The following is an 11,763-nucleotide window of genomic DNA, read 5'->3' as shown; positions in this document are numbered from 1 at the left end:
TACCACAAGGAAACTAATTTAACAAAGTATCGCTCGAGAAATTTGATGTAAACAACCTCTATACGTGCAACACTCGCGCCTATCACCGCGTGCGTGTGCGAAGAAAACAAATTCTTATCAGGGTGTATTTGTAAAATACTCTCTTTTCTATAGTATATTTATTTGATAACTTTATTTACAGTGATTGATAGAGTTAAGGAATAAGAAGAAGTAAGGACAAGAATTTTTGTTTCATCGTTAGAAATAATTTCAATTACAATTTTAAAAGCTGTTGTTGGGAAATATTTTGTCGCATATTTGCGAATCTTGTTTATAGGTAAAAGTGCTCTAGTGTTATTCTTTGCATAACTTAATTGGTACTTACTTTCTTCCGCCCGGGCGAAATGCCATATGATGCGAATTGGTTAGATAGTTGATAGCCTATCGAGCATATTTTGCACAAGAAAGAGTGAATCCCCCCCCTCTAGTCTTTCATATGTAAGTAGAGAGTTTGTTGTTTGTATCAAAGCGCTAATCAACCCTTCCTCCATAGATCAGCTATAAAAATGAACGATCCGTGACCGTCTGTACAGATCTCAACGCGGTTGCAACAGGGCCTACTATACCAGTTAATGAGAAATGAAAATTAAAACTTGCCATTACTTTTTATTTACAAAAGTTTTACAATTTAAAACAAATGAAACCTATTTACAAGTACAATAGATGGATGATGTAGCTCTGGTCACCTAGCTCGGTGAAAAAGTTGCATTAGAAACCTTCAGCCCTTCTTTCCTGAAAGAAAAACATCAACAGAAAAAATTCAAATAATATTTCCTGGTTCCGAGCTGTGCACTGAGTCCAAAAGAAGTACGGGGTGTGCCGCAGGTCATGTCTACGTGTCCAAAGTAGGTAGTAAAATTCAGTCACTCCTAGGGTGCCTTTTAGTAAAAATAGAAACTTTGGATTACAATCCTATTCTGGGTCACTTTTTTGACATTGTTCATCATATAAGCGGCACATCCCGACGTGTATGTGCTACTTAATTTCTAAAAATTTAATTGATCAGAATCTGAGGAAAAAAGCCAAAAACTTTGGAAACTTTGGGACCTTTAGCAGGACTAATTCCCCGAGATTTAGCATTTTATTAGGAGGCTAAAAATCAGGTTAATTGTTAACTTCAAATAACACAGGGACTAAAAGTAGATTTTTATCATAATTAAGACCATAAATATTTAGGAGGGGATAACTTACGCTTCTATGACGAAAACATCAAGTCCAATTTGATCTTCGTCTGAACCTGGTGGATTTCTCTCGTAAGTCGACACTCCAATATTTTCCATGCCTGGATACACGATTAACGAAGAAAAAGTTAAAAAACAATCGAAAATACACAAGCACAATATTCTACAAAATATTCATTTCGATGAAAACGTGCTCACAATAATGATTTAAACTAAGGACATAATACCGTAATCGAGTTGATATAAATGAGTTACCTCTAGTAACCCAAAGATATTATTCTAAAATTTAAAGCATACCTGATTTATATTGCGAATGATTGATATAACCTTTCTTAGCTGGGTCCATGATACCAAATAAGGACCGTACATTGGTTTCGTCAAACAAACTTGGATAATCTAACTTGGCTGCTTTCGAGTCTCTTAATTTCTTGATATAATCGATCATGAATTCTTTTGGGTCGTCTGTAAAATACACGAATAAGACTTTTGGAAATCCGAGCGCAAAAAAATTAATGCATTCGAATCACAGGCATGAAAGTGCCTTCTCCCGGTAATAAAAGAATATCCTAAAAAATCATCTGGAAAAAATACGCTTCACACTATTATTATACAGTAAACTTTTATAACCGCTGGTAAAAATACATGTCGGAAAGAACGGAAAAAAAGAAATTTCCCACCTCTTTTCGTCGGCTCCTTTCTTTTGATACACACTGGGTAAAAAGCTTCGTCAGTGAGACAGGATACTTATATATCAATTATATAATCCTTATCTGAAAACAAAAGCATTAGAAAGACGTGGTTTGACTTACCTGGCCGTTGATAAACGAGAGCGGCGGTGATATTGTCAAATAAATCGGTGATTCGATGCTTTTTCAGGTAATATTTAGCAATCTCTTCCCTGTAATGAACTTTTGATTCTGCTTCGTCCAACATCTGACTTTCACTGATTGCTGACATTTTTAATTTATTTTTGTTTTCTTATTTATTTACTGAAAGTAAATCAATGAAATTACAAAAATCGATATGAATTCTGAATTAACTGCTCAAATTATCATTACATTGATCATCATTAAACCTACCCTCGCCAGTTATACCATTCCAATTCCAAGCGCACATGTCTCAAGCATACAATACCTTTGAGGGGCCGAGTCTTATAATATTTTGTTCTCGTTCGATTAATACACCCCTGTCTCAGTGCCCCGGTGGAGCTTTTTCGCTCAGTGGGGATGAAAATTTCTATCGAAATCCCAATGGGGATAGAAAATCCATTGTTTCTAGCTCAAAAATTCCAGTGGGGATGGTTTTGGAGAGCAATTTTCCCCATTTAATTTCCAATAGGGAAAAAATTATAGAGTTATTTCCCAGTGGGGTTGAAATTTAGAGTTTATTTTCCATCGGGGACGATTCTTTGGCTTATTTTTCCACCGGGGTGGGGTGTCCACCGGGTCAGGGGTGTATTAATAGCTTCGAGTACATATGGCAGATCACGATAATTCATGGAGAAACTGTTCATTTCTATATTTAGACAAAATTTTCCAATATAGGAAAAATTGATTTCCATATCAAACTTATTGTCTCTGCGTTAAAACTTATCTGAAGCCAAAGTCCCAAAAATCATTTTGAAAAAAAAGGAAAAACACTCCCAGATATTCAACTTAGGATCAAGTGTGCGAATTTTCAGCCATAATTGAACAAAAGTTTCGTCCTAGTTTTTCACGAAAAACTGGCGCCTAAAATAAAAATTTTCGAAAAATAAAAGAAACGTTCACGGGAATACTCATGGAAAAATGTGAGCTAAATTTCAGCCATTTTGGATCATTTGACAGGCCTGTACAAGTTTTAGGAAATACAATTCTCAGATTCTAGTTCAATTAAATAAAACAAACAATAGCAAAATAATCTTTTTTTTTCCAATTTAGCAGATGTGTAGTATAATAAAAGAGAGGCTTTGCAAGAGATTTTCCTCAAAAGTCTAATTTTTTCCTCGCCAAAATCAAAAAAATACGTTACTGTATATTTTTATTTTAGGATTTTGTTACTCGTCAATGTTCGTTCTCACCTTAAGGTAAGTATGAAAAGATTTGAATGTCACGTGTTTCAAGTTCTAGTTATCTTCGTTATTCACATGAAAGATTAAATATAAAAATGTAAAAAAATAATACAAGGGAGCATTAAATATTAACACAAGATACTTTAACCGGATTAAATTTCGCGAGATTAAATTTCGCGAGCTAAAAAAATCGCGAAATTTTCTGGATTTAATTTCGCGAGTCAGAGTTTTGAAATATTTCGCGTGGATTTAATTTCGCGAATAAGCCAGAAAACAGCTGAAAATAGCCATTTTTTGCCATAAATGGAGACTTGGAACTAGTTTCTCCGCCAAAAATACAATTTTAAAAGTTTTGTGGTGGATTTAATTTCGCGAATCAGGAATCTCACGCGTGTTCGCGTGTTTTAATTTCGCGAAAATGGCAAAAATTCGCGAAATCGCGAAATTTAATCTCGCGAAAATTAATCCGATTAAAGTACTAGATACTAGCTCAGAAATAAAGGTTTGGATAAAAGTATTGGTTGAATACGGAGGAGATTGAGTATGGGATCACGTGACTGGATCACGCGGCAGGTTTAATATTCGTCTCCTTCTTCTTCACCATCATCATCTTGAGAATCAACACCAACTTCTTCGTAATCTTTCTCCAAAGCTGCCATGTCTTCACGAGCTTCTGAAAACTCACCTTCTTCCATACCTGAGAGAAAAAGAAAGAAAGAGATTATTAACAAATCAGTTATGGAATGTACATATCACTGGTTTAAGGAAGGTATACCCTTATCAAACCTTAAATCAAAGTTGTATGAAAATTATTGGTTTTAAGTTTTTACCTCTTAAAACAGGGATAATAGGTGTATCAAAATTTGACATTAAGAGGTATACAATTGACTATATAATGACATTTCATTTGAAATCATGAAATTTTCATTTTCATTAGTTCAAAGGATTGTACCTTTGAGGACAAATTGATTTTCCCCTGTTTTTATAGAGAGGACTATCGGCTTTCTCAAGTAACCAGGGGAGCTACTACGGACATACTTAACGAAAATAATTTTTAGAGAATGACGTCATGATCCTTACCTTCACCAACATACCAATGGACAAAAGCACGTTTGGCGTACATTAAATCAAATTTATGATCAAGACGAGCCCAAGCTTCAGCGACGGCAGTTGTGTTGGACAACATACAGACAGCACGTTGAACTTTAGCGAGATCACCTCCTGGGACAACGGTTGGTGGTTGGTAGTTGATTCCAACTTTGAATCCAGTTGGACACCAATCGACGAATTGAATGGTTCGTTTGGTTTTGATGGTGGCGATAGCTGCATTGACGTCTTTGGGGACAACATCACCACGGTACAACAGACAACAAGCCATGTATTTACCATGACGAGGATCGCATTTGACCATCTGGTTGGCTGGTTCGAAACAGGCGTTGGTGATTTCAGAGACAGTGAGTTGTTCATGGTAAGCTTTCTCGGCAGAGATGACTGGAGCGTAAGTTGCCAAGGGGAAATGGATACGTGGGTATGGTACCAAGTTAGTTTGGAACTCAGTTAAATCGACATTCAAAGCACCGTCGAATCTCAAAGATGCGGTAATGGAGGAGACAATTTGACCGATCAATCTGTTCAAGTTGGTGTATGTTGGACGTTCGATGTCCAAGTTTCGTCGGCAAATGTCGTAGATGGCTTCGTTATCAACCATGAAAGCACAATCGGAGTGCTCCAAAGTGGTGTGAGTGGTCAAGACAGAGTTGTATGGTTCAACAACAGCTGTGGAGATTTGTGGTGCTGGGTAGACTGCAAACTCTAGTTTGGATTTCTTTCCATAATCTACTGAGAGACGTTCCATCAACAATGAAGTGAATCCAGATCCGGTGCCACCACCGAAGGAGTGGAAGATCAAGAATCCTTGAAGACCAGTACATTGATCAGCAAGTTTTCTTGTACGGTCCAAAACTTGGTCAATGATTTCTTTACCAACAGTGTAATGACCACGAGCGTAGTTGTTTGCTGCATCTTCTTTTCCGGTGATCAATTGTTCAGGATGGAAGAGTTGACGGTATGTTCCGGTTCTGATCTCGTCTGAAAATTGATGAAGAAGAAATAAGATATTATCAGGAAACCAAGCTATTATTTGATTATATTTATACGTTAAAGTTAAACACTGCAAGTACAGTATATGATCTAGGTGTAACTTTTAGTCAAGAAAAAGTTTAAGTACACGCCTTTTCTCAGCGACCGAGTAAAATTCCTATGCGAATATAATTTCGGTAACTATCACATTTTCCTTTTCCCAGTGGAAGATGTGGCACCTCTGTTTCTGAGTGTATAGGTTCTTGCAAAGAAAGCGCGTGCGACGTTTTTTTTTATAAAGAAGAAAAACTATATAAGAACATAAGGCTTCACTGGCCAAAATGTTAAGAGCTTTGTGGACTCAAAAACACCCGATTTCTTAGGAAAATGGTCAAAAATATTCACAAAATGGTCACAATAAGAACATGTTAAAAACATTTTTAGGCTTAAAACTAAAAAAGTTAAGAACATCCGAAGGCTTCAAAAATTTTGGAGATAATAAGAAGCTTACCAACAACAGTTGGTTCCAAATCCATGAAGACAGCTCTGGGGACGTGTTTACCAGCACCAGTCTCACTGAAGAAAGTATTGAATGAATCATCTCCACCTCCAATGGTTTTGTCTGAAGGCATTTGACCATCAGGTTGAATTCCATGTTCCAAACAGTACAACTCCCAGCAAGCATTTCCAATTTGGACACCAGCTTGGCCAATGTGGACAGAGATACACTCACGCTATAAACATAATAAGAATTAGATTATTTCATAACGTGTCCTTTTTTCAAAAATTTTCTTATAAAAGTATAGGTTTGTACCAGTATTGATATCATTACAGGAAAGGTCTAGGTTATTAAATTGATCAAAATCGAGGCCCCATAGTTGAAAATCTCACAGCAGGTTGTTGTTAATGTTTACAGTGTTTTCAATCGAGAAAAAAAATAAGTGGAAAATTAACTTAAATGTGAAAGTGAAAGAATATAATATTAAAAACATCAAGATTCCTTACCATATTGAATTAATCTGTGTGGTTTCAAATGTCCTTCAAAAAAGTCTTCAAGGTCAAAAATAAGTGGATATACTTTGCGATACGTAACGGTTCGCTTGTATTTCCTTTTCACCAGCAGAACAGAAATGATAAATCGTGAAGCAGATGCAAAATTTGTACAACCGTTGAGAAATCTGATTTGCTATTTTCTTCGTTTAGACCAATCAAAAACAAGATCACTCGATCACGTGGTAAGGGGGAAACGATCGAATAAAGAAAAAGAAGCGCCTTTTTGTTTTTGTTTCGATGTTTTGTGTCAAAGTTGCCAGGGTAACCAGACTATATGAACATTAGAAATAAATATGCTTTAATTTGCGCTGTTCTATTAATTCAGATAACATTTTTGTTTAAATAATGACTCAAAATCCCAAACCAATAAAATATTTATCTCTCTGATTTCTTTTTTAATTTGCAACAAATTTTATATACTGTACTTATAATGAAAAACAAAGAAAGGTGGTTTAGACCTGCTATGAAATTTAAACGAGGTCTTAAAAAAATGAAAAATAAAAAAAATGAAAGAAAGCGGTACTCATATTTTCTGATGGAATACTTTTTCGTCTTCCTCCTGTTTCATTTCATAATCGACACAGAATAGAAACCACAATCCGTCTTGTATCAAAATAATAAAGGGGATAAAAAATAATACTACTCCTCAAAAATATATAAATAAAGGTATCTTATCATCACAATATAAAAGCAGCATGAAAAAACTACAAGATGTACCCAATAGAGAACCACCAAATATGACCCGCACAAAACCCCATCGTGAATTCCCCTCATCAATCAATCCACACCTGCCACCAAATGATGTCAATCTCCAAAGTAAATTCCATCATCCAAAATGCTTACTTGAGTGTCCCAAAGTATTGAAATAAAAAATAATTAGTCCTCTTAAGGGTAGTAATTTGGGGGAAAGTCAAGTTCCACTTTTTTAAAGTTGTATTTACACTAAATATCATAGGGCTCATAAGCATGCTTGAATATAATATTACGTTATTACTTATCTGGTTTACTTGGCCCTTCTTTTTTTGACAGAAATATCTAATGTTAATGTTTACATAAATTGTCTGTTTCCTTAACCTTCTAAAGCTTTAACAAGACTGCACAGAATCATTTTACACATAATATAAGTTACAAAACGAAACTAGGCTTAAGAATTTGAACTTTTCACAAAGTTTGAAGAGTGTACCATTAAGAGTAAAAGCAAAGTAAAAAGTTTTAATTCTATAAACACTAAGTGGTGTGAAAATATTATTTATTGCATGATTTTGCATTTCAGGCATAATGTAATTTAAACAGCAACAGGCGTATACTTGAATTTCTATTCCCCTCTAAGCTTAATTCCTTTTTATGCTTAAATGAGTAGAAATATCCGTTACTTGTCTTTGGTTATCTCGTTCATATATTCCCTCAGATCTCGATTTTTGACCTTTTTGAGCAATATCAGTACAATATTTTCATTTTAGCAAAACTTTTTTCTTGTGTACCCAGTTTGATAAAAGACCTACCCAAATTTAATCCAATTTTGGTTAATCCACCACGCTACTGGGTCTGTGTATACTGCAAATTTACTGCAGTGTTTTTTTGAACTTCTTGTTATTTAATGTGTTCAAAAACCAACTTGATTAAAATAATTTAATTTATGAAGTGACTTTTTCCAGATAAGAAACGTCAAAATATCAGAAAATTTATGCTGAAACTATTGACCGCATAACTACTGCAGTAGTCATAACATTACATGGATATCATGTTGAATGACTAAAAACTTCAGAATAAAATCTTTGAATGGAGTTTTTTTGAGAGTCAAAATATTTTTCAACTGTGATGTCCTCGCATTATAAATTGACCCATATTTGGTAGTATATACTACTTAACTCCATTAGGGCAACACATTTCTAAAAACTGTGATAAAAATGGCAGATAGAGATATAGCTTTGTCCAGTGTTTATAAAGGTCAGTGGCGACACTCTCTCCCACATAATAAGTTTATTATACTTTAAAGTACCAACTTTTCTGGGAGAGTCTGCAGGCTTAGATATCAGTATAACCGAACTTTTTACACATAATTACAAAGGTCGTTTTGGGTAAGAATCTAGTTTCTGGGCGACTTTTCTGCAGGATGTTTCCACTGGCTTTTCCAGGATAACTGACTGAAAGTTTTTACAGATGTTGGAGGACAGCGTGAAATCTGTAAAAATATTACATTTACGTGACCTGTCAAACTTGAACAATAACACATTTCCATAGGGTTGGCTGAAAAAGCGTTAATTTAATGTCAATAAAAAATTTTCTGAAAAAAACAACAACATAGAGAGCTTTGAAAAGCTACAATCAAGAGGAGAAAAGGGCGTTTGTCACTTTTTTGACCCAATTTGATTTTTCTCCCAAAAGTTGCCCTTGCATCAAGCTTTAAAACCCTGAAGTTGCTGGGCACAAGTATCAACAGGGAAAAAATGCCGGCTTTGGTGGTCATGATCTTAAAGCTTTTTTAAACCGTACGAAAAGTTTTAAAACTTTTAAAATTTGCTGAAATTTTAAGAGATTAAACCCAATAAGAGCAAACTAACATAGAAGCCATACCAAAATCCCCAAAAAACTATGTAATGCACCTCTGGGACAGACATATTTTCAAAAATTGCTCAAATAATACAGGGTAAATTAATTCAATTTGAAATTTTTTGGATAGCACAGTTCCTTGGATAAGACTGAATTGTAAAAACAAACTCTTGAAAATCTTACCAACCCTTATGGACATTGCAAAGGCAACATCACGATTTTCAAGAAATCTTGTTTTCCCAGATAATTTGATAAATTCATTCAGAGGCAATGAATTTATGCAGCTGAGCAGAAAATTGATTTTAGTGTTTCAGACAGTTTAAAAAATTAAAAAATTAAAATTGTTTAAAGTTTATTTGTTTAAAGTTGTTATAGGAAAAACAGAAAAACCCAATAAATTTTGATTATTATACACTTGAAATCTCAAAGCAATGCGTGCAGACAACTTACAGTCAAAATCAGGCCCATTTCGTACATTTTCAGATAACCGTACCAAACAGGCAAATCTCATCACCCAAGACAACCCTTTTTTGGAAATTTCATTTGGCTGCTATTAGGATACAATATAGATGGGGTAAAATACCAACAGCATCAGCATAAAAAATTCAAAACATTTTCATTTGGCTGAATAGCGGACAATGTTTTGTACGGTCATTGTCAAATTTCTATTTGGAACATGCAAAAAAAGTATAAAATACAGTTAAATAACTGAAGTCTTTTTCCCAAAAGAAAAAGGTTTAAATGGGGAGGTGAAAACATAAGCTATTAGCCAAACGGTACAAATCGAAAAATTCGATTAGTAATAGTAATGATATGACATTGATTTCAAATGATACGAGGGGTATTAATCCTAATTTCACGAAATACCATATCATTCCTGGTTAGTTATATGACTGATTTTATTATTTCTTAAAGAGCTATCCAAAATTGGGATTCCAGAAGTAAGACAGAAAATTTATGATGTATTGCTATAAAAATATGATGTATGCTTTAAAACACAAATCATTCAATCCCCATATTACTTTCAGATTGTTGCAGATAAATATTTCATAACTATAATGTCAAACAAAAAAAACTAATAATCCATTATCCAAACTTTCAAACAGTATTATCGGTATAAAGGTTTTTCACAAAAATTGTATTTTCGGCTCCTTTGCAAAGACGCCTGCATTATTATCAGCGAGTCAGGTTCGTAATCAGTGCCATATTCTTTCGTTTGCGTATCTCCACATAAAATGGTCACAAATGAAGTGTTCAAATTATATGGTTCATATTCAGATATGTTCTCCCATTCTCCTCAAGTCCACAAGACTTTGCCCATTTCTGAAGTGCATTTATCCAAATGTTTGTGTTAATGTTTTTAGATTTTCGCCATAATAAAAGAATAACATCATCATCCAACAGATCGAATTTGTTGTCATCTTTGTACATTTTTCTTGTACTTTCCTCCTTTGATTTTGATCGAAAGGCTATCTTTTCAAAATATTTGTGTTTGTTTTCAGAAAACCTGCTTACTTTTGTGATCGAATGTTGTCAAAACCTACCTACCTCTTTGTACCTCTTTTTGGCTTCTGCTTGAACAGCTCATCCAACTCATTGAGTCCAATGCTTCGTCATTTCCTTGAGGCTGTTGGAGTCAGCTTCCCTAAGGTTGAAATAGTGTGCAAGCAGAGGTTTGTCGGGAACAGTTGTGAGGAAGGTGGTTAAGTGTTTTTTGAATACTTCTTTGGGGCAGTTTGTCAAATCTCTTATTAGTCTGGGAAGGGTGTTGAATTGTCAAGGGCCTTCTTGGGAAAGACTTCCCCTCCAGATATTTTTGTGTTTAATATTGACAGCTTTTAGATTACAAATTCTCCCCAATCTCTGATTTATATGGTAGGAAATGCCTCCTTTACTTTTGTCATAATCAAAATTCGGGACGTTACCTTCAATGACGTTCCAGGTATAATATATTTGATACCGCTCTCTCCGTCTTTCAAGGCTATACAGTTTTACTGAATTGAGTTTTTCCCAATAATTAAGATGTCTGAGGGATGGAATTCCATGTAAAATTGATTTCTGAACTTCTTCCAGTTGCTGACCACGCTTCCAGGGAGACCAAAGTTGAGAACAGTAGTCCAAATGAGGGATGGCTAGTGCTTTCCAAGTTAACATGGTTTCAATTTTCCTTGATTTGAATGTGCGGTATATCCATGCACTTATATTTTTTACTTTTTTAATTTATTCTTGGATATGTTTCTCATAAGTCAACTGAGTGTCTAGGGTGACTCCAAGGACTTTAACTTCTTCTTTATTTTCGATCAACGTTGCTGTGTCAGAAAAATAGTGAGAACTTTGCTTCAGAGCGTCGTTTTTCCGTAGGTAAGGTGCTCAAATTTAAGACCATTCAGCTACATGTTGTTGTCTTCTGTCCACTTATAGACAGTGTCTAGATCATTTTGCAGATAATTAACATCCTCCAGTTTGGATATTTCTTTCGTCAAACGGGTGTCGTCAGCAAACGATGCCAAAATAATCTAATGTTTTGGAAATTCAAACACTACTCGGCGCGTGAAACTATGTTAGGAGAAAATGGTATTGATCAAAAATATTACTTCTAAAAATTAAGTGAAGAATCTTAATTTCTCCTGCTGAATGGTTCAACAGTTTTGTTGTGTCTTAATTGGGTGAGATAAACTTGATTTCAGATTATTTTGCCGCGCTGCTACAGGAAACATATTTGATAAAATCGAAGGTATTCAATACCAGCCAATTCGGTTGACTTCCAAATTTGCCATACTCACCAACTTTGCCAAATCTACAATTTCAATG

The 11,763-nt window shown here is 34.8% G+C and overlaps 2 protein-coding genes across 2 annotated transcripts; both read right to left on the bottom strand.

The window, feature by feature from the left end:
• Positions 1 to 625: 625 nt before the first annotated feature.
• Positions 626 to 2,190, bottom strand: LOC136798299 (EF-hand calcium-binding domain-containing protein 10-like). The gene is made up of 4 exons (XM_067054890.1): positions 2,030 to 2,190; positions 1,518 to 1,682; positions 1,231 to 1,321; positions 626 to 771 (listed from the first exon to the last, which is right to left on the bottom strand). Exons 1-4 carry the CDS (start codon positions 2,175 to 2,177, stop codon positions 726 to 728), a joined length of 450 nt encoding a protein of 149 aa, XP_066910991.1. The 5' UTR covers positions 2,178 to 2,190; the 3' UTR covers positions 626 to 725.
• Positions 2,191 to 3,754: 1,564 nt separating this feature from the next.
• Positions 3,755 to 6,491, bottom strand: LOC136798290 (tubulin alpha-1A chain-like). The gene is made up of 4 exons (XM_067054881.1): positions 6,355 to 6,491; positions 5,861 to 6,083; positions 4,351 to 5,358; positions 3,755 to 3,967 (listed from the first exon to the last, which is right to left on the bottom strand). The coding sequence occupies exons 1-4, from the start codon at positions 6,355 to 6,357 to the stop codon at positions 3,846 to 3,848; spliced, it is 1,356 nt and encodes a 451-aa protein (XP_066910982.1). The 5' UTR covers positions 6,358 to 6,491; the 3' UTR covers positions 3,755 to 3,845.
• Positions 6,492 to 11,763: the final 5,272 nt, after the last annotated feature.

Source organism: Clytia hemisphaerica, unplaced genomic scaffold, assembly GCF_902728285.1.
Source record: "Clytia hemisphaerica strain Z4C2 unplaced genomic scaffold, Clytia hemisphaerica genome assembly, whole genome shotgun sequence".
In the NCBI taxonomy this organism is placed as follows: domain Eukaryota; kingdom Metazoa; phylum Cnidaria; class Hydrozoa; order Leptothecata; family Clytiidae; genus Clytia; species Clytia hemisphaerica.
Note: the sequence above shows the minus strand (reverse complement) of the source record. Positions and strands in the feature narration are given on the sequence as shown.

Excerpts from the sequence above, each read along its gene's own strand:
- LOC136798299 (XM_067054890.1), bottom strand. The coding sequence starts at position 2,177 with ATGTCAGCAATCAGTGAAAGTCAGATGTTGGACGAAGCAGAATCAAAA. Across the intron at positions 1,683-2,029 it reads TCTCGTTTATCAACGGCCAG|ACGACCCAAAAGAATTCATG; the intron begins GTAAGTCAAACC and ends TGTATTTTACAG. Across the intron at positions 1,322-1,517 it reads TCATTCGCAATATAAATCAG|GCATGGAAAATATTGGAGTG; the intron begins GTATGCTTTAAA and ends TCGTGTATCCAG.
- LOC136798290 (XM_067054881.1), bottom strand. Across the intron at positions 5,359-5,860 it reads TTTGGAACCAACTGTTGTTG|ACGAGATCAGAACCGGAACA; the intron begins GTAAGCTTCTTA and ends ATCAATTTTCAG. Across the intron at positions 3,968-4,350 it reads CCATTGGTATGTTGGTGAAG|GTATGGAAGAAGGTGAGTTT; the intron begins GTAAGGATCATG and ends TTTTTCTCTCAG.